Source organism: Castor canadensis, chromosome 12, assembly GCF_047511655.1.
Source record: "Castor canadensis chromosome 12, mCasCan1.hap1v2, whole genome shotgun sequence".
NCBI classification, from domain to species: Eukaryota; Metazoa; Chordata; class Mammalia; order Rodentia; family Castoridae; genus Castor; species Castor canadensis.
In genome coordinates, this window is record NC_133397.1 from 48140507 (window position 1) to 48163251 (window position 22745).

Below are 22745 nucleotides of genomic sequence, written 5' to 3' on the forward strand. Positions count from 1 at the left end.
TTAGTTTTGTAGTTTCCTGTCGAGATTGTTTGGAGGTACTAGCTCCAACTCATCTCTTCCTTGGATTCAATTCACTGTTCAAGGGCCTGTATAGCTGTTATTCCGCTGTCTCTGGCACTGCAGTCAGTCCACTCATTCCATGCTAGAAGAGCAGTCCTTTGTCAAGTGTCTTGTGCAGGCAGTTTCTTTTCTGGTTTTGAATGTTGGTAATATTATTAATCACTCAGAGACAGGTGTACCATGTTTTCCCATCCTGATTTTAGTTCTTTGTGTCATTTTATTGTCTTTTCTTATATCACTCTTTTCTTTCATAGACCATGTCTGTGATAAAACACTGAAATTTTTTTTTTAAAATCACCTCATATAATCAACAGTGGCTCAGAGGAACAATTAGAATGTTATATCATGTCTCTTGGCATAGTCACCAAAAACTGGAAAGTACTGAGTAATTGTGTTACATGTGCTTTCAGGGTTCTGCTTGCTTTAGCAATGTTTACATTCTATTACCTGTTAATATTTGTTTAAAAAAGGGGGAGCAATGGGGGGGATTTTGATCAAAGTACACTGATATGCATGTATGGAAATATTATAATGAAACCCCTCATATAATTAACATGTGCTAACAAAAAACACAAATGTTCCCCTACTCCCCCCAAAAATCTTAACATTTTCTTAATGTATTGGCAGATTTAGTTATTTTCAATATGTAATTATAAACAAAAATCATTGATATTACTGGCAACTGCTGTTACAAAACACAAAATTATAGTTTTACAATAATTGTTCTATGAATGTACAGTCACTTGAGTTTTTACTTCAAGCAAAAGTTTGGACAGTAATTACAGTATTAATGAGGGATTAGTGTACTATTTATTTGGATTATGTAACAGCCATACTACATCATAATATGGTTTTAATCTTGAAACAGGGATTATATGTTATGTACTGCATAAGCAGTACTATAGTTTGGAATTTGTTGAAATGTCATTATTCATAAGATGAAAAACTATAGTTCAAGCTCCTTAAGAAAAACTATAGTCCACACACTCTCTCAGTGCCTGGCACAATGTAGGTATTCAGTATGTGTGGATTGATTAACATGAAGGAAAACAAATATTAATGGAAGTTCATTTTGGTTAGCCTACCTACCTTAATACTTAATATTTCTTTTATTATCCTAACTGGTCTCATTGTCTAATTACTGCCAGAAGTTAAAGTGCATTCTGCTAGCCAGTCAGCACAACAACCCTTGTCAAGAAAGATGGACCTGTTGCCTGATACATCCTCTTTTCCACACAAAGGTCTGAGGATTCCTGGTTTAGAACACATGAGCATGGAAGGACCAATAGCAGTAAGTAGAAGTCATTACTTATAAGAATTATGAGCAAGGTACCAGGAAGAAACAGTGTAAACAGCCAGTGCAGTTGGCTTTTGTCTTTTTGACCTTGAATACAAACTTTTTTTTGAGACAGTGTTACTATGTATCCCAGGTTGGCCTTGAACTCTCACTCCTCCTGTCTTAGCCTCCTGAGTGATGAGATTATAGGCATGTTCTACCACATCCAGCTTGAATTCCAACTTATAATTGAATCTTACTGAGGCAAGAAGGTATCTTTGCCATTTGTTTTGTGAACTGAATTTAGATAGTTTGTCTTATTTGACCCAGAATCTGTCAGCACTTGGCACAGAAGAGCTGCGGCAACGAGAACACTACCTCAAGCAGAAGAGAGATAAGTTGATGTCCATGAGAAAGGATTTAAGGACTAAGCAGACCCACAGTATGGAGCAGCAAGGAGAATCTACTGGGGAGGTAGAGGTATGGCTGAACTTAATATGTCAGAGTTTGCAAATCCAAAAGTGTAATTCTCAAAATCCATGTATGTGCAAGAAAGACTGTAATGGACTTTGGTCATAGATCTGTTCATATTAACCACCCTGCTGGTGCAAAAAACTATTAGGCCCTTTCTAGGAAGAGAGAGTCGTCATGAGGATTTTTAAGTAAAACAATAGTAGTTTCATTATACACCTTTTGTTTCTCTACCTGCGTTCCTCTGAGTTCATAAGGGTCAGCAGTCTATTTTGTGTGAGCCATCCAAAGTGTTTAAAATGTACCCCGACTCCATCCTCTGTGGGTCTTTCCCAAGAAGAGCTTTTACAAAGAGATTTAGGGAATCTAGTTTAAGTCTGGCTCTTTTTAATTCCTGAAAATGACCTTAATCTTTGTTCTTTTGAGGCAGTATGTGGGGAATTTTAGACACATAAACCCATTTTATACTGTAGCCAATTCTTTTCTCTCTTTTTTTTTTTTTTTTTTTAAGGAAATGACAGAGAAACCAGAAATGACAGCAGAGGAGAAGCAGACATTACTAAAGAGGCGATTGCTTGCAGAGAAACTTAAAGAAGAAGTTATTAATAAGTAATAATTAAAAAGTCAATAAAACAGAAGTCCACATTTTCTTAAAAATAAATTATTTAATCCATAAACTATTGGTTTCAAGTAAATACTTTTTGTAAATGCAAATATAAGCTCAATATTATTTTAAACATTTGAGGTAAAGGGCAGTAGGGAAGGTAGCTACATACACCAGTTAGTTTAATACAAATTTGTGGATGCCTTCTCAGAGAGGGTCTGGAAGGAAACTATTTGGTAGCACATTCCTTCATTCTAACTTGATACTTCCTGTTTATGCTAGGCATTACACTGTGCGTTAAGGACGAGGTAGTCACCTAGATTGACAGGGTCCCTGCTCTCACATAGCTAGTGTAGAAGGGCCAAAGAGCAGTGTTAGAAAGGAAAAGTGCCACAGAAGGAAAAGTGCTGATTGGAAGAAGATGGAAGGAATAACTTAGGTCCTGCAGCAGAAGTAAAGTACACATTGAGGGGCTAGAGTGCATACTGAATGAGTGGAGAGGGTTAGCCTATGAAATTGGAGGTAGGTGGGGATTCTGATCACGCAGAGCCTTGTAGGGATTATGGGCAAATGAGAAGTTATGATCAAAATTATTTTCAAAGATGTGTGTTTCCATATGGAGATTAGTGGGTGGCCAGAGTAGTCATGGTTTTCCAGGTGTGAGGGAATCCAATCAAAGGAGTAGATAATTCTGGTCAGTGCTAAGATGGATTTTACACTGACCATTTACATTTCAGGCAGGATAAAAAGGACTTGGAAAATAGATGTGGGGAATGTTCAAAATACTCATTTGCTACTGTCTTTATTCTATAAAAACTATTATGAAAACAAAGAACTGACTGAACATGCAGAGGGAAATCCTACTGCTTTTGTAACACCTTGTATTAGTTTTCTGTAGTTTACTTATGTAAAGATAACTAGAAGAGACCATCCTTCAAAAACTTTGTGATATGCCATGTCTACCCTTTTCTAATTTATAGGACACTCCTGAGGTTAAATTTATAATTCCATTTTATCTCCTTAATCTAAAAGTATAAACCACCAAAAGTAGCTTAATAAAATTTGCAAACTGTAGGTACCGTTCCAACCTGCAGAAAGAGTATTCTGTATGTTAAGTTTCATCCTAAAGAGAAACTAGCGATTGAAACAGAAATGTTTCACAAACTTTTAAAAAATAGCTTTTATATCAGATACATGTTTACAGATTTTTTAAGAGGACCTAAGGCATACACATGTGGGCTCTGCCTTGCTTCATTGAGTATTTTGAACTTTTATGTATGATGTGAAATGAGGGTCAACGTTCATCTATCTTTCTGCATGTGAATATGTTTCCCAGCACTGTTGGACTGTCCTTGGCACCTTTCGAGCATCAATTAAGCATAAGGATTTATTTCTGGATTCTCAATTGTTACACTATGTCTATACCTCCTGTACCTCTGCCTTACCACATTGTCTTGACAGTTGTAGCTTTGTAATAAATTTGGTGATCCTCTCCCTCTGCAAAAAAAAATCAACAAAACACTCTGACCTATGTGTGCCACAGCTAGATGGGTACCAAGTGGCCTACCTTAATGGGAGCCTGAGATTGGAGGATTGAGGTTTGCGGACAGCTCAGGCTAATAAATTTGATAGACCCCCATCTCCAAAATAACCAGAGCAAAAATGGACTGGAGGCATGGTGTAAGTGGTAGAGTGCCTGCTTTCCATGAGTGAAGCCCTGAGTTAAAACTCCAGTACCACCACCACCAAAAAAAAAAAAAAAAAAAAAAAACAAACAACACTACTATAGTTGTGCTTTCAAGGTTATTACTATGGGTAAGGATATGCACAATGAGAATCATCTGTACTTGAAGACATTTCACATTTCTGTAAGAAAAGTTTTCTGTGGTGATCATTTAAAAGTTCAAGAATTAAGACAGTTCTTCAGAAAATTAGGGACGTCTTCATAAGGTCTGATGATAATACTTCCTGCTGGAATAAGTTACTTAAGAAGTCAAAAGTAGAGAAATGTTTTAGGCCTAGGCTGCTTAGTTTATAAGAGGTTTAGTAAGAGCTGAAAAAGGCTTGATAAAATCTGCTTGAAAGCGTATTCATGTAACTTTATTGAGCTAGATTCTATGTTATGAGGTAGAGGGTTTTTATTATGTGGACACCTTTAGTCAGAGGTGAGAGAAGCTTTGGTGCTGAGATTTTATTTTTTTTTTGCTCAGTGATATTTTAAGTGCAGCTGGCCCTTTGGTCTTTCACATTGGTGTTATGGCCTAGTGGTTTCTAATAAGTACAAATATTTATGGGTAATTTTATTGGCTTTTAAAAGATAATATAAAATGGACATCTCAAAATGGAGTTAAATTTGTAAGAAAACACAAGCATCAATCATGGAATTACAGGGTCACATTTTAATTCCTGAATTTTACAGTTCAGCATTAATATCACCACATGTATACAAATGGTGTGAAACAAGTACAGTGGTATTTTTAATACAAAATAAACATCTGTTTTATGGAAAAACTATACTTCATATCTACACAGACAGCCCATCTTTTCCAAACAATAGCCAAAATTAAAATTAACTACAAAATCTCCAAAACAGGGGAACTGCTTCAGTTTAAGCTATTCCAGGAAAAATGGACCCGTAACACATTACAAAAAGTGATCTAAAGACTGTAGCTGGAATTACTATTTTTAGATTTCTCCCAATGTATTAAATTGTAGTTGGGGATATTTTTCTCATCTTAGCATGATCTCAGATCATAAGATGAGCAAACTAACATTAAAATATTTACAGTTAACTTGTTCTAAAAATAAAACTTAACTGTTTGCCTCAATTTATTATTTTAAATTCATTTACGTACATGGAATGTGCTTTTATTGTTTAAAAAAAAAGCAGCTTTCATATTACACCTTGTTTATGGAAAAGCTTTGTGTACTGCATGTGACTGTAACACTTAAGTAACTTCTTGGATCAAAATGGCTTCTAGGTATTAAATGGCATTTAATTCAGCACTATTTATTAGACTTTATAAATTATACTTTAAAACTTGCCTGCAGCTCTGAAAAGACATAACTTTACTAACAAAGCAGAAAGTGACTTCAAAGTATCTTCCACTAAAGACTGTACTGCTAGATGGTTGGAAATTTTCTGTTCTATCCAACTAGCAAGTATCCAAAAAGAATCATGGAGTACTACTGCACTATCTCTTGTTATCACTAAAAGTGCTGATTTTATAGTTGTATTAACAAAGATACCCATTTTGAATCCAGCTTGATTTTGTCAAAATACACACTGAAAATTCCTGGTGTAGAAAACTCAATGTGTGCTATTACACAGGGTGTATGTCCCTCCAAATACCCACAAAACTGAATTTCTGTGAAATTTTCAAAGAAATGGTCCCAACAACTTCATTTTTAATGGTAGTTCAGTGTTTTTCATAAAAATTTCTTTTAAAAAGAGGCAACTGATTAAAACAACATGGCCAGCACCATTATGTTTTGGGTTTGCAACTGAAGTTTTGTAATTTTTTGGATAGCCCCCTGGAGCAACCCTGCATTAATATTATTCCATCAACTTTTCCCTCCCCCAAAAAACTGTCCCAAAACCTGAGACTTTCCTTACTGAGAAGCTATCTCCCAGGTTCCCATAACTAACATCTTTTTTTTTTTTTTTGACAGCCTGAAAGGCAAACCCCTTAATTACTAGCAAGCAATCAAGATCCTGGGAAGCCTGTTTTTTTGTTTTTGTTTTTGTTTTTTTTTTAACAGAACTAAACTCTCCTAGCTGATACACTGAGTGTCTTTGCTACTCCTGTATATTTATAAGTTCAAGTGAGAAAGCGTTCTGATTCAGATTTTCAGCTCATTGAACAGCTGCAGCATTTTAGTAAGACCACATGTTGGGGTCCCCCAAGCAAATATTTTATGAGCCAAGGCGAGGTCTTTTCCTGGGGGATGTTTCTTCCTCTTCGTCTTCCTCTTCATCATCTGGATAATCCACTAAGCCAACCAAACTCCCCTATTGAAGAATGAAAAAAATGTTTTGAACACATGTAACGTAAAAAAACAAAAAACCAGGTCATTAGTACAAGTAGTCACTGAAAGATTAGAAACCATTTTTTCTGAATCATGTATCTGAAATTAACATAAGCAACTACTTGAATTGAACATGTACTGTGTACTAATTGGTGGTATTCAAAGCACCCCTCAACTTTTCTATTGTTTCTTTATTTTTAATGAAACCTTACAGCAAAATCTTGCTTTGGGAAAAAACTGTTTTTCTTTTTTTCCAACTAGCAGGACTAACGATCATAACATGGAAGCTGTCCTGAAGATAAACTAGTTCATTTCTCTAACTTTATATAAAAACAAGTCTCCTTGTATTCTGTCTTCATGTATGTATCACTAAGTATGTATTGTTTTCATTCTGTTTTTGAGAATAGTTTAAATGGCTGAACATAATAAACACATGAAATGGCTTCTAAAAACTAGTAACTAAAAGGATGAAGTAATTCAGTTTGGGCCTTTTATGAGTAATGGACCCCTTTGAAAGTCATATTAAAGTTCTGGGCACTCTACAGAAAACTGCAGATGTCCGCAGGTTTGCATTCATTTTGAATCAATCTTACGAAGTTTACACGATGTCCTACGGGTTAGGAGGGCTACTGTAAATACTATGTTTAGTTCAAACACTTCAGACCTCTACAAATGAACAAATGTAACTGAAGTAACTCATTTCTTCATACCTAAAAAACCCAGGCATCTGGCATTAACACAGCCAGAATATAAGAGTTAGTATGGCTAAAGAATATATTGATTGTAGTCTGACTTCAAGTTAGTACCAATACTTTTTATCTAAATGACCTTGGGAAAGTGATTTAATATCTCCATATCTGTTTCTTCATCTGAGAAGTTGGTGTATTAGTTGTACTTAGATCTTACTGAAATATTTTGAAAATTAGATTTAAAAACAATAGATGTAAAAACACTTTGCACAGTACTTGGTATGTAGAGTTCAATAACTGCTATTAGATGCCATTGCTGTTATTATTTCTTTTATTTAGTTTCTAAGTCACAGAGATTTGAAGAAAAGAGTAAGAAGAAATAATTGCAGTATATAAAGGCATCAATCTATATTCATAAAGATGACTGAGTTACCAATAATAGTTTAAATTATGCTTAAGATTTTATATAGTGTACAAACACTTCAGTCCCAAGTAGTTGAACACATGATTTTTTGACTCAAGATTGACAAGCTGTCCATAAAACCCACTTACACAATTAAATTTTTAATTTTATTTATATTTTCTAATATATACATCATGAATATACATTTTAAAACCCATGTTTACAATAAAAATACAAAATGTAAAATGTTGGAAGTTAAAAGGCTTGTATTCTAGATACACTAGATTCCAAACTTGTTATATCAGATTTTAGTTATACCTACCCTTACACAATCAAATTCACTTAAAAATATACTGTAGAAAGCTTTCAATGTTAGTACATAAAGCTCCATTTCATTCTTTAAGACTTTTGTATTCTGTGGAATAAGTCAATGTTCAAAGGGGCTTCTTGATGTATCCCAGCTGTAAATATACTTTAACTTTGGTCAGTTCAACCCCATTACTTACTTACCCCTTCCCTCCCATCCCCCATTATTCAACAGTTTTCAGTACATATCATTATGTCCTCTACCTGTAGAGACATAATGCATTTCAATATTGCTGCTGGCTATCATTTTCTTTTCCTTTCCTTCCTTCCTCAAGTGCCATAGAATAGTTCCACTATTACAAACTTTTTCTACATACAAATTTGTATATAATCATGTTTAGTTTATCTTTTGAATCTTCCACATATGAGAGAAAACATGCAGCCTTTGTCTTTCTGAACCTGGCTAACTTAACATGATGTCGTAAATTGCATCCATTTACCTTCAGACCACATAGTTTCATTCTTCCTTCTCCCTGCATAAAACTCCTGTCTTCCCATATTTACCACCCAGTATTTTGATGCCTTGGTTATCTGGTGCATTCTGGAGTTCTTAAAGATAAATTAGTTTCTCATTTCTTTATCCTCTTGAAAATACTTAAGTTTTTGCTTTCTTCCTATTATATCTCATATAATACCTTCCCTCATCTTTTCCAAAAATGTCTTGGCAGCTTTCATCTGCTAGTTTTTCCCTCTCCCATTTTCTTTTTCAGTTTACTTTTATTTCACTAAAAAGCAAAGGTACAGTTAAGAAAAAGTTAAGGCAGTGAAAATAAGTTGTATTTTATCTGTCTTCCAACTGCTTGACTCATTGTGAGCTGTCCTCTAACTTACAAATATAATGCTTTTTTTTAAAAAAAACTAGTGTTTAGGAAAAACTGCAGGTGGATTTATAGTAGGTACAATCCTTAACTTCACATATTTTATCCATATGACATTCCATGTACAAAAAATGGTTCTTGATGATCAGTTTCATTAAAAAGAAAAATTACCAGAAAAAGTTTTTAAAGAGAATACCCTGAGGAAATGATCCATAATTGTCCAACAGAGAATTTAAGTGTATGATTATATACTTATTCCACAGAATACAAAATATATTTAATATTTGCCACACACACACACACACACACACACACACACACACACACACACAGTACCTATTTTACAGTCCTTTCATACACTTAAATTCTCTGTTGGACAGAGAAAAAATACAACAAAATAAGAAAAAATACAACACTAGTAGCCAGATTGGTGCAATAAAAGAACCAACTTAAGTGTATGTGTATTTGGGGATGGAGTGGGAGGGGGACCCTTACATATACACCTATACAAATAAAATGAAATTCCACAGGCATCAACAATGTTTTAATAACATAAAAATTCTTATAAGAAATAAATGAAAGCAGATACAAGAACATGTTTATAGGACTTCAATTATGTGCCAGATAAACCTAAAGAGTAAAGTTAGCTGTCATGTTCTGATGACAATTTTTTTCTTTTTTGAAATTGTCTTGATTGTCCACATTCTCTTTAATAAATACAAAACAATTTTACAGATGGAAAAGGCAAAGTTTGTTTGTGTGTAGTGCTATTTCACATACCTTGGTGGCTGTTACTGATGTAGTCAAGTTTGTAGTTTTAGAAGAAGACCCATTAGAACTTGCTGGTGATGTCTGAGCCACTACAGATTTACTGTTTGCACTGTTTGTTCCATTAGCAGCACTGGCAGAGTGGGAGAAAGTAAATTTGAAGCCACCAGAAGAAGATGTCCTTTTGGGAAGGTTTTCCTTATCTTCACTTTCTTTTGCTAAAAGTAAAAGTTTTAACCTATATTAGTAAATATTGCTAAATTGAAGCATCTGAAAAAGCAGTAATTAAATCATAAAACACTGCCTTCATTCACTTTTCTAAGCGCTAAAAAGAATATAGTATATACAGTGATATATCTTTAATTGCTAGAATCTTAAAAATCTAAGGATTACAATATTCTAATTAGAATTAGTATTAAGAATTACACAGCAAAACCAGCCATCCAATGCTAGAGTCCTGAATTGCTGTATCTAGTGTTTACTTGAAAAGATTCATTACTTGTCTTTCTCTTCCGTATCTGAATTCTGCTCACTGACTCTACGCTTTACTTCTTGTTAAAACCTGATAACCCTTACCATTCGCTGGTAAATGGATGGAATTGGAGAACATCATTCTGAGTGAGGTTAGCCTGGCCCAAAAGACCAAAAATCGTATGTTCTCCCTCATATGTGGACATTAGATCAAGGGTAAACACAACAAGGGGATTAGACTATGAGCACATGATAAAAGCGAGAGCACACAAGGGAGGGGTGAGGATAGGTAAGACACCTAAAAAATTAGCTAGCATTTGTTGCCCTTAACGCAGAGAAACTAAAGCAGATACCGTAAAAGCAACTGAGGCCAATAGGAAAAGGGGACCAGGAACTAGAGAAAAGGTTAGATCAAAAAGAAATAACCTAGAAGGTAACACCCACGCACAGGAAATCAATGTGAGTCAATGCCCTGTATAGCTATCCTTATCTCAACCAGCAAACCCCCTTGTTCCTTCCTATTATTGCTTATACTCTCTCTACAACAAAATTAGAGATAAGGGCAAAATAGTTTCTGCTGGGTATTGAGGGGGGGGAGTGGGAGGGGGTGGAGTGGGTGGTAAGGGAGGGGGTGGGGGCAGGGGGGAGAAATGAACCAAGCCTTGTATGCACATATGAATAATAAAAGAAAAATGAAAAAAAAAAAAAAAGAAAAATGCTCAACATCCCTGGCCATAAAGAAAATGCAAATCAAAACCATAAAAAAAAAAAAACAAAAAAACAAACCTGATATCCTCTCCTACAAGTCAACATTTCAAATACCTCAAGACAACAATCAAGTCTCTCAGTCTCTTATTCCCTAACCATTCCAGCAAAGGATGCAGTTACTTCAGGTATGTGCTTACTGCTTCTTTGAATAATAGCAAGAGCAGATCTATAATGGCTACAGAATTTTTTCTCTTTCTTTTTTTTTTTTTAACCAAAAGATACCTATATTCCTTAGGATGTTTCAGCAGGCTAATTTGTGGCATTAACAAATTAAGACGGTAGTTTCAAGAGAAATGTAATAAATCATTAAAAGAATTTTCTAATAAGAACTGCCTTTAGAAAATATCACATTCAAAGTAAATCCAGGAAATGCTTGTTTTTCAACATACAAATTCTTATCAGACATTTAAGTAATAGTTGCAGGATGGTAATTCTTCAGACTACAAAATTAATGTGATTAATTCCTTTAAAAGGTACTAGTAAGATCTTAGTTTCTAAAACAAAACATATTCGAAACCCAGGGGAAAATTTAACTTTTTCTTTCCTCTTAGTTGTATTTTTTTAAAAAAAAATTTTTTAAATTATTGTATCTTTATGCAATTTTTATGATAGCTTTAAAATTTCAAAGGGCAAAGTTACTTTGAGGTCAGCTTAAGTGGAGTGCTCTAGAAGGTTTTTGTAGATTTATAGTCTCTATTACTCAGTAATAACAGAAATCCTCAAGTAATAATAGAATTTAATCTACAATTTAAGAGAAATAAAAATCCCCAGTGGGATTTAGTATAGAAATAAAGCCAAGTTGTTTCAGAAGTGTAAGTAGACAATGAAATTCCTAAATAGAGGTGTGGTGGTGCAGGCCTGTTATCCCAGCACTCTGGAGACTTAAGGCTGGAGAATCTCGAGTGCAAGGCCAGTCTGGACTACTTATTGAGACTCTGTCTCAAACCAAAAACAAAAGAAAAAATTTTCTAAATAGAAAATGAATAGCATCAAAAAATGGCAACTTTCAAGGAAAATATTTTGAACATGGACTCCCAAATAGATTTGGAAAATATGGACAATTTAAAAAGGGTATGATTCAGAATTCATGCTTTTTTCTTTAAAAACTATGACCAGACCTTCCGAAGAATTGAATAAATTTTGTATCTATTAAGAGGCACTATATAAAAATTTAGAATTTTAGTACCTTTTTTAGTCTCCATAAATTTTTCGTAACTGTCTGGAAAATCATCTTCTGGCTTAGATTTTTCAACTGGTGCCACAACTGCTTTTCCTTCTTCTTCTTCATCTTCATTAAACCACATTTCTTCATCCTCTTCCAAGGCTTTTGCATCTCTGCGAAATCTGTTACTACGTAATATAGATGGTACACTGTAAGAAATATATCACAAATATTGAGTAATGATTTAAAACTCATGATCAGCTTAATTCTGAATGAAAAGGACGTATAGCTAAGAGAAACTGTGTGTACAGTAAGTCTGCCTTATTCATGGATTTATTACAGACATTTCATTTCTTTTGGCAGTACTGGGTTTGAACTCAGAGCCTTGCACTTGCTAGGCAGGCGCTCTCCCACTCAAGCCACATCCTAGCCCATCATGTGGTTTTGACCAAGTGTAGCTAAAATAAAAACAACAAACGAAAACAAAAAACCCCAATAATACATTTAAAAGAAATCAAAAGAAATTTTAAGAACAAAATTTAAATTCCTGTATGAGTATTATGCAGCTTTCTTGGTGCAAAGAAGCTCTCAGTCAGTTGTTACCAACAGTTGTGTATCCTATGATCTGCTGAGTGTTTTCCTTTTTTCCCCCCCTAAACAGCAAGGTAAGTTATGGTCTTTTCCTAAGACAAAAAGGGGATATAATGTGCTTAATTTAAGTAATAAAATGAAAATTTAGATTTAGATTTGTTGAAAAGTGGTCTTTAGCAAAATTGGGCATTGTGGGAAAAATGAATTAAGTACCCACAGTATTTGAGATAAAAAGCATGAAATATGATCTAATGTTTTGTGAGGAGTATCAATGTGTTCAACAGTAATTTTTGTGACAGTAATGAAGTCTACTCTATGCTGTTTAAAGTTATGGATGCTATATGTATAGTATAGGTAAATTTGAGCGATTTTAGAGTTCTGAACTCTGTATCCTGAGCATTCTGGGCTTTTCCTCAATCACTGTCTCCTTGGAACCAGCAGATACCAAGGGAGCACTACAGACTATATCAAAATCATGATATAAGATGTAGCCAGTAACTCTCCAAAATATTTCTGGATGTTGTATGTTGTAAGTAAAAAAAAAATTCATCTTCAGTTACCAAACACAGAAGTAATTCATCATATACTGGATTTGGGTAGGAGGACAGCTTACCCTCCTAAGTAACTCTGTGCTATCTACTGATAGAAAAAAATTCTTTGGTAAACTTCACATGTAAGATCTAAACTATGGGAAATTTTAGACTCAGTTTTGTAGGCTACAAATGAAATATACTTAAACAATACCTGTTCAGTTTCTGATTTTGTCTATCTTTTTCTTGCTCATATTTAGTCTTCAATCCTTTGAATGTCTGAACATATTCAATCGATTCAAGTGCTTTATAAAAGTTTTCAACTATATGTGCAGTAAGAGACTTGATATCTTCCTGTATAAGCACAAAATTTACATTTCAAATACAATAAAACTTGTTAGAAAATTTTATAGTTCCAAAGTGATCATAAAATATTTTTCAAAATCACCTTCCAAAAATAAATGATCTAATTTCTTTAAACATGAGCCAGAACTCCACAGAATACTTGGAAAAAAAGGAGAAGCAATTCACTACAGCCTTTTGGGGGTAAAGGGAGGGACTGTAAATGGATTTAGATTCTCTTCTAATTTTAAAAAGCACTTTCATATACAATTTAATTTTATTCTCACAATTCTACAAAATAACTTTTAATATATTCATTTTACAAACATAATTGAGGTTCTGAGAGAGGCTCATCAAAATTTTAAAAAATATAAGTAACAAATCTTAGAAAAATAATCTAGTCAGTTAAGCAGTCTTCATGAGAGAATACCAAGTCATGAGTATGAATTCTGATTTTTAACAAACAAAACTAGAGAAGGAATTTCTAACTTTGACTCCCCCTCCCCCAAGTTCTTTCCAAGCATGTTGCCATTTCCTTCATGACATGATTTATATGTGCATATGTGCATATGTGCAGGAGGTAAATGTTACACTGGTTGTACAGTTACCAATGTCTTATCCCTGTTATGGTATATACAGTTCTGATATTTTTTGGTGCTGGTGATTGAACCCATGGCCTTGGGCATAGTAGGCAGGTGCTCTACTACTGTGCTACACTCCCAGATCCTTATGATAAATCTTTTGTTGCCTGTAACTGAGTTGTAACAAAGCTTCAAGTGCTAATTGTGTTACTGACCAAATGGATCCTCTTGAAGGTGTCAGTGAATCACTTTGGTGTCTTAATTTCTTCACCTTGACTGAAGTACCAATATATGCCAAATGTGATCCTGAAACATTTGGCCAATAAAAATAGAACTGAGAAAATCTGAGTTAATATGGGTTACGATGGCTGAATTTCAAAGTTAAATTTCACAATTTAAAAATATGGGACTGGGGTGTGGCTCAGTGGTAGAGCACTTGACTACCATGTGTGAGGACCTGGATAGGATCATGAAGACCTGGGTAGGATCCTCAGTACTGACTACAAAAAAAGAAGCAAAACTAATATCATTAAACTATAACCATGTGGCGAATAAGAATAAAAAAAGTAACTTATATTTAACATTTTAGTTTATTAGACATAAATTCTAAAACGTAGAATACACAATTTCAGGAGAAAAGGGGGGATGCAGAAATCACTTTACTTACACACAATTATTTTACTTTTACATATAATTACATAGTTAATTCTTTTACATATAATTACTAAGCATTCTTTAATATAAACTTACCACTCTTATAAATTCAAACAACTCAATAACAGCTGAATTCAACAGGTTGTACCGAGTTCCGTTATCCAGAAGAGCATTTATAACTGGCTCAAAAAGATTTCCCTTGGTGATATAACGGTTATAAAATTCATCTTTAAGGCCAATTATCCGCCTCATAAAGCGAAGAGCACCTAATTAAAAATTATACAGGGAATAAACCGATGAGTTTGTTAATATTATTTTATAGGTATTTTGCCATAAAGTAATGCATAAGTTATTCATAAAGGACACAAACACAAACAAACAAACAAAAAAAAAAAACAAACCAAAACTGAGCTTTAAAAAAAAAAAAAAAAAGTTCAGGGAAGATAGCTCAAAACCAGAGCTAACAACAGAAAAAAAAGTAGTATGTGGGAGTTAAATAAACTGCCCACGTACTCGGCCAAGAGTACATATATACTATACAAACCCCACAAAATGTCAAGTGCTAGTAATGTTTACAGCAGTGCTGGTGGATGCAGTGAAGAAAGCTCAGAATTAGTGGGAGGTAGGTGGGCACAGCTTTTCTGGGGTGGGGAGCTAGGCAGTTGCTTGTTTCTAGTTTTTCTGAAAATAAAGTTAAAGTGCTGCCATTAATATAACAAGAGATCTAAAATGTTTTATTTTATTTTTACTTTTTCAATGAAGGCAAAATTCCTCTCATACTATTCCTGGAAGAATCATTTGTGAACCAGTAACAGTTTCACATTGTAATGACATCATTCCCTTGTCTGCCAATTGTGTATGAGCTATTTTGCATTAAGTAAACATGCACTGTGGTAGATTATAGACTATATCTGCAAAAGAAAAACAGAGGAAGAACTAAGCAGTATAATTTGGGCTTTTCACATTTTAGAAAAGATAAATTTCTTCTTTTAACTATCATTTACCAGTTAAAACTTAAAATACCCCTAAAATTCTTATCGAACAAAAAGGACTATAATTTCGATCCTTTATTTTTTTAACAGTTGATGCTTTAATGTGTAACTTTCTATTTAGTTTAGTTTATTCTACAGATACCACTGGCCAAAGCTTCCATTTTTTTTCCCCTTCAGTACTGAGGTTTGAACTCAGGGCTTGTGCTTGCTAGGCAAGTGCTCTACCTTTTGAGCTGTGCCATCTGTCCTTTAGTCACTTTTTTGAGTAGGATCTGCAGTTTATGCCCCAGTTGGCCTGCATAGCTAGGAGGACAGGTGTGACACAACACCCAGCTTATTGACTGAGATGGGGGTTTTGACCAGAATTCCATTATGCCTCCCACACCACAGAGAGGACAGGTGCATGTTGTCATGCCCATATACCACCACCTGAGATGGGGTCTTGCAAACTTTTTGCCTGGGATGGTCTTAAACCACTGATCCTCCAACCTTCAGCCTTCTGACTGGCTGGGATTATTGGCATGAGCCATTGTGCCTGGCCAAGGCTTCCAACTTTTATGTCAGTCTCTTTTTTCAACTCTTTGCTTAAGGATTAAGTTATGAAATGACGAGGCTGTATCTAAATACACTGTAAATTTTATCTGAGAAAAAAAATAGGCCACAGAAGGTACAAATGTATGTTACTGTGAAGTGTGGGAAGAAAGTGCTAGACTTATCATGTGTTTTTGTGGTAGGATAAGAAATAGTTCACTTAGGATTAAAAAGACTGAAGTACTGGTTAAAGGTGTGAATGAACAGATAGGTACTCATGTAATACTGGTGCATGAATAGACACGCACAAAAAAGCTAGTCACACAGCAGCATTGCTTATAATGACAGGAATCCTGAAACAGTGTAAATACTGCGAATTCATCCAATTAGGAAGGATATATACATATTAGTTGGAATCCTCTGTAGTTACCAAAAGCACTATTTATAGAAAACCAGATAGGAATTGATGTTCTCTCTTTTATGATAACATCAATCTTTCCAAAATTTATATATAATGTAATTCTAATCAAGATGAACTATATGAAAAGTTGCTGTAGCAGCACAAATGTCTAAGAAAAACCAAGAAAAGTGGGGGCGTTGGAAGACTCAGCAAGTAGAAATATTATGTAATGGTGTGAAAATAAACATTGCCATTATTTCATCTTTGAGATTAAAGACTAGACAGTACAGCAATAAGATACAAGTATATTTGTTAACTTACTGCATAACAAGTGATATTCTAATTCAGTGGGAAAAATGGTTTATTTAATGAAAAAACCAAATTTTTATGATGTTGGCAGTTGGCTCATCATCTAGAAGAAAAACTAGACCATCACTTCAAACATATTTCAGATGTATTACTTGTATAAATGTAAAAAAAAAAAGAAATGAGCCAAGCATGGTGGCTCACTACTATATTCTAGCTATTTGGAAGGCAGAAATCAGGGGAATCATGGTTTGAGGCCAGCTTGGGCAAAAAGTCAGCAAGATTCCATCTCAACTAATAAAAGATGGTCGAGGGGCCTATCTTCCCAGCTACTCAGGATTCATAAATAGGAGAATAGTGGTCTAGGCATAAATGCAAGACCATATTTGAAGAATATCAAAAGCAATAATGGCTCAAGTGGTAGAATGCCTGCCTATCAAGTGTGAGGCTCTGAATTCACTCTAAATCACTGAAAAAAAAAAAAGTTACATGAAAAATACCATAAGAAAGACAAAAGGGTGAACATTTCCCTCTAAAACGTAAACTATAAAATCTGTAATATATAAAGAGCTCTAAGGAAACAATAACCTGAAATTCACAACAGATAAAAATGCAAACAAACTACACTAAAATTTGAACAGATGCTATAAGGGAAAATGCAAATTAGAATGAAATAAGACACGATCACCAGAGTGCTAGCATTGTTAAAAATAAGCAACAGTGCTGGGAGAGTGTCAAGCACTTCAGGCTACTGGGAAAGTAGTCTGGCAGGTATTATGTTAAATTCAAATTTAAAAGAAAACATTAAAAAGCATAAAATATATAAGCATTTTCTATTATTGTGAATCTTATAAAAGTAAATCAGTATATAAAAGATTACTGTAGCGGGCTACTTATCACAGTGTAGGCTGGAGTGGTAAGAAGTGAAAAGAGTCTTGCAATTCGTCCACTGGAGAAGACAAAAGTCTGTGGAAACCACACTGTGAAATGCCATTCGACTCTCTTTAGAAAAAAGGATTCTACACCATACCAAACAACTGAGAGCAGTAGTGTTAAAGGACAGACAAATGCGTTAATATGGTCTAGTTTAAATAAAAACAAAAAACCTTGTATGTCATGTGAATGTTTATGTAAATTTGTACAGGTATAGAAAGAGGAAATGAAATTCACAGGAAAAAATGCATATAATTAACACTGACCATATGAAAACCATAAACATAAAGGAGATTAGGGAGATCCAGTCACTACTAAATGGAAAACAGAGCAAGATTATTCTATCAGTGCACTGTTATTGTACAAAGGTGACTAACTGAATCTAATGTAACATGTGGGCTGGGAAACCACTATAACCTGCTCCTTTTGCTCTTTATGTAAGAATAAAACAAAAAGCAGAACTTTTCACAATCAATACTGCTAAATAAATAAATGGATAATTTTAAGTAGGCAACTTCAGGTTTTATGACTTCTTAACCATTTTACAAGAATGTTCATTTAAACTGTTACTTACACAAGGCCAGGAAAGTGTGCTTTGAATTCATCAAGACTAAGACTCTTCTTAGCAAGTCCTTGTTCATAATATAGTTTTTTATGTGATATGTGTGATGTTCCACACAAAATGTGAGTAACTCTAAAATTAAGGCAAGTAGCTGTGCTGTTTGATAATTATCTACAAAAGAAAGTCATCTCGTGAAAATAATACATCTAAACAGAGAATAACATACTATATTTTACAGCAAAACTTAAATTGTATCTCTTCCATTTTTATACCAATTAAAAAGTCTGTAGATCTTTACTATTTTATTGACTCCAGAAGTATTATCAATTTTATCTACTAATGGTATTTTCTAAATTTTGTGTAAAAATTTAGTAACAGAAAGAAAAAGCTCAATATAAATCTATAAATATGGTAATAAAGCCTTTATTACATTGAGATTTTTCTTGGTAATGTTTCCTTAATAAGGACTATTATTAATCTATAAAAGGGTCCACAGCAAAAGGGAAATACCTGAAAGTTCTTTTCTAAAGTGGCTCAATGCAATTTTCTTAAGAAAAATTAACATTTTCTCCTTAAACACATATTTAAGGAAATAATATTTTTGGCTATTTGAATATCAACTAAAAACATAACACAAAGAGTTTTAGCAATTTTAAACACAAGACTCATGACATCCAGAGTCCTACTGAAATAAACGACCCATCCCCCAACCCCTAGAAGTTTTGCTTCATGAAATGATTTTGAATTGCTTCCCAAACATCAAATTTTAATGTGTATAAAGGACTTATATGGATAATACCCCTCTATTATAAATGCTTTAGGAAAGTAAATACTAAACTGTGAGGAAATTATGAAATCAGTCTTAAAGAACTGACATCATCTAGGACAACACTTTTATTTAAGATTATATACTTAAGTATTTTGTGGATGTAGGATGCTGCTGGGAACAAAGCATTCTTTTCAATAACAGAATGACTTTCAAAGACACAAAATAAAATCCTGTTATTTTAAAAACTGTTCCACTTTAAATATAAGGAAAAAGTTGTACTTACTCCAGAATAAGTATAATAGCCAGTGTGTCACAGCCAAAATATGGACTGGTCTCTCACCATTAAAAACAGTTTCACATAACTTTTCAATTCTCATATTTTATTTCTGAAGATTTTTTAAATAATGATCTACAGTGTTAAATATCCTGTTTTTAGTTTCCTACATTAGATCAAGAAATTACTCTTATCTGTTTCCAACTTCTGACAGCCTCCTCATTTAAAACTGGCTGTCATGGAGTTTCGATGAGCCTGGTTAGAAAAGAGGCAATGCTAGGTGCACACAGCACATGCATCTTCTCAAATGCTATCAGGACCATACCCAGTAACCAGGTTCCAATCAGAAGCATCAGTGTTGACACTCAGGTTCATGGACAGAAAGTGTAATGTCATAAGGTGTAGTTTCTAACTAGCTGGTCTTAGCTTACTAGATTTAAAAAATAAAAGCTAAAGCCAGGTGTGGTGGTACACATCTGTAATCCCAGTTCTTGGGAAGCAGAGGTAGGAAGATCTTGAGTAGAATACAACCTGAGCCACATAGAAAGACCCTGTCTCAAGAGGAAAAATTCCAACTGTTTTCCCATTTTTTTTTTAATTGGAGAAAGTAAAATGTCTCCTTTATAATAAAAAGGTCAATCTATTCTTGGATTTGTTTTTATGTTGAAAATATGCTTTTCTTAGCCTCACATAAATGCATTATACTGAATAAGAAAAAGCTTATACTTTGAATTACTTCATAAGATATGAATTTATACTTACCAGGACAAATTGTGTTGTTTTTGTTAGATCCAACTATATTATCTAAAAAAATTAAAATAAACTTCATTAATAATATCTCATATTTCCCTAATAGTTTATAATGTACAAAACACACCTTCAATCATAATCTCCTTTAACCTTCATAATAACTATGAACAGTTGGTTGCTTTGTCAAATATTACACATCTCTACTTGCAATCTTTTACAAAACTGGATGCAGGTGTGGAAATATTAAGTCTACATGCATAAGCATTCTGATAAAGAAGTGAGATTACACCAGAGATAAGATTGATATGTCTTCTTTTACCTTTTCCTGCTCATCATCCAATATAAGGATATGTCTCTGCATCACTTATATAAAAACAGAAAATTCAGGAACTTTTAAAAACTTAAAATAACACGTATGTTAATGTGTTTATGCACATATGCACAGAGAAATACAAGGATATATATGAAAGATTATTCTAATAGTGAAAGGATAGAAACACAAATGTAGCTGGAAGCAGAATAGCTAAACTACGGCATATTCATACAAGAAAATACTGTGCTAGACGATGGTGCAGGTATCAATACAAATAATCTCAAAACAGCATTGAATAAAAGGAAAAAAATGCAAAGTCATTAGTATAATAGTAAATTTACAACAAATGTGAAAGTATTTGGCATACCTTAAAGGAATGCCAGTGTGGGAGGGAGGGAGGGGTGGGACAAGGTGGGAATGGGAGTGTAAAAGGGTCCATAGAAAACTCCAACAACATATGTAATGTTATTTTAATTAAAAAAAACTTGAAAAGTATGCCAAGTTAGCTTTGATAAAGCCAACAGGAAGTATGTCTGTTATACTATTACCTATATATTTGTGTATGCTGGAAGTATTCAATTTAAAAATGAACATTAAATATGCATTATTTTAATTTACATAAATAGAACCATCCTGAAATAAAATCCTTTGGGGAGTGCTTTTGTACAGTCAACTTTATATTTTTGAGAATTATTAAGTTGATACATTGAAATTCATTTCAATTCTTTTTTTTCTGGCGGCACTGAGGTTTCAACTCATGGACTCAGACTTGCTAGGCAGGTGCTCTACCACTTGAGCCACTCTGCCAGCCCCATTTCAATTGTTTTTGAGTGCTGTATACTATTCCAGTGTAGGAATACTCTACACTTCATTTTTCTACCACAAAACAATGAAGTAACATTCTTATGCTTACTATGAAAACGCACAAAAATTCCTGGGATTTATGATCAGAAAGCAATTGGTGTTATGGGTGTGCCTATGTTATAAGTAGAATACAACTACTGCAGACTGATGAAATTTAGGAATATCACAATATATAAGGCAAAGTTGAATATAACAGAAATCAAAAATCATTGCCAAATCAGACACATGTAACTATGAACACCTGGAGAATTATGCATTCAGACTGCTTCAAAAGTATCTGGGTTTCCACTTCACTTTAATAAACTGAAAATAGAAACTGCAGCTTACAGACTGCCAGTGTAATTTATGCAATAAATATAGTATGGAGATGCAGTAAAGAATACACAGTAAGGCAAACTTTGGTTCCAAGGGCAATCATGATTTTGTATGTGGCAATCTCCTTACTGCATAGAGTACCAAGTAGACAATCTGTTATCTTAGCATTATTCACTCTATAAAAACAGAAACCACAAGCAGATAAGCAAGAGAACCTACCCTTTTCACATCTGTCTTCTGAAGTATTAGTCAGAAGTGGTGCTGTGAGGACGTGCATACAATGGTTGTAGAAGAAATTTAGAAATTCACTTTTTTCAGTTTTCTGAAACAGAAGTTTTTAAAGAATTCTTCATTACTTTGTAATTAAGAAAACACCTTCAAGAACTAGCAGTCCAGGTTGGATGCCAATGACATGTATTTTAAGATACTGTGAAAACACCAGAAACCAGCTATCTATTATGAAAGAACCAAAAATCTTTATATATTGACTTTATTTCTACAGAAATGAAAATTGTCTACTTTGTATTGTACTAAATAAAAGTGTAAATAAGAAAAAGATCAGATAGAGTCATAAAGAGTTCTTCAAAGACATTCACAGCAAGTTATTTTCAGAGATGCTGGTGATCTGAAATGCACTGAAGACCCAACCAATCCACTGTTCAATGTGGTGACAATAGTGACTAACAATACATGCACACTTGAGGGATGCTGAAATTAGGCTGTGATGTTCTTATCACAGTCAATGATAAGTATGTAAGGAAAAAAACCAAAGAAAACCTAATGTCTAAGTTAGATCATTGTGCATCATAACCATCACTGCTGATCATGCTGTTAGTTTCCTATTGCATGGTGTATTGATTTTTTTCCTAAGAATTCAAAAAAGAACTTTATAAAGTTCCCTCATCTTTAAAAACAGCAACAACAATTTCAAGCCACAGTAATGTCAAAAATAAATACTAATAAAAGTTTAAAAAAGGAGTCAGGTGATGTAGTTTAGTGGTAGAGAATCTGGCTAGCACACATGAGGCTCTGGGTTCTGTCACTAGAACAAACAGCAGTCATTCAATTGTGAAAAAAAAATTAAAAGAATATTCCTGCTTCTGAAGGACAGATATTAGAAGAAGAAAAGAAGGAGGGAGGAGCGAGGAAGGAG

General features: G+C 33.9%; 2 protein-coding genes across 5 annotated transcripts in view; one reads left to right on the forward strand and one right to left on the reverse strand.

Moving 5' to 3' along the window:
• Positions 1–6165, forward strand: part of Cfap36 (cilia and flagella associated protein 36) — a 30596-nt gene extending 24431 nt beyond the window's left edge. The window contains exons 8-10 of one of the 2 annotated variants that reach the window (XM_074049752.1): positions 1302–1351; positions 1667–1816; positions 2319–6165. In XM_074049752.1, the coding sequence (XP_073905853.1) occupies positions 1302–1351; positions 1667–1816; positions 2319–2420 (302 nt within the window). In that variant the 3' untranslated portion in view covers positions 2421–6165. Of the gene's footprint in view, positions 1–1208; positions 1352–1666; positions 1817–2318 lie in introns of both variants that reach the window. The other variant, XM_074049751.1, reaches the window with a different exon arrangement.
• Ppp4r3b (protein phosphatase 4 regulatory subunit 3B) overlaps positions 4791–22745 on the reverse strand; it is a 50851-nt gene continuing 32896 nt past the window's right edge. For 2 of the 3 annotated variants that reach the window (XM_074049748.1, XM_020163548.2), the window contains 8 exons: positions 21812–21914; positions 20113–20154; positions 18320–18478; positions 14680–14849; positions 13221–13360; positions 11910–12094; positions 9497–9702; positions 4791–6423 (listed from right to left, as the gene is read on the reverse strand). In XM_074049748.1, the coding sequence (XP_073905849.1) occupies positions 6328–6423; positions 9497–9702; positions 11910–12094; positions 13221–13360; positions 14680–14849; positions 18320–18478; positions 20113–20154; positions 21812–21914 (1101 nt within the window). In that variant the 3' untranslated portion in view covers positions 4791–6327. The remainder of the gene's footprint in view (positions 6424–9496; positions 9703–11909; positions 12095–13220; positions 13361–14679; positions 14850–18319; positions 18479–20112; positions 20155–21811; positions 21915–22745) is intronic. The other variant, XM_020163549.2, reaches the window with a different exon arrangement.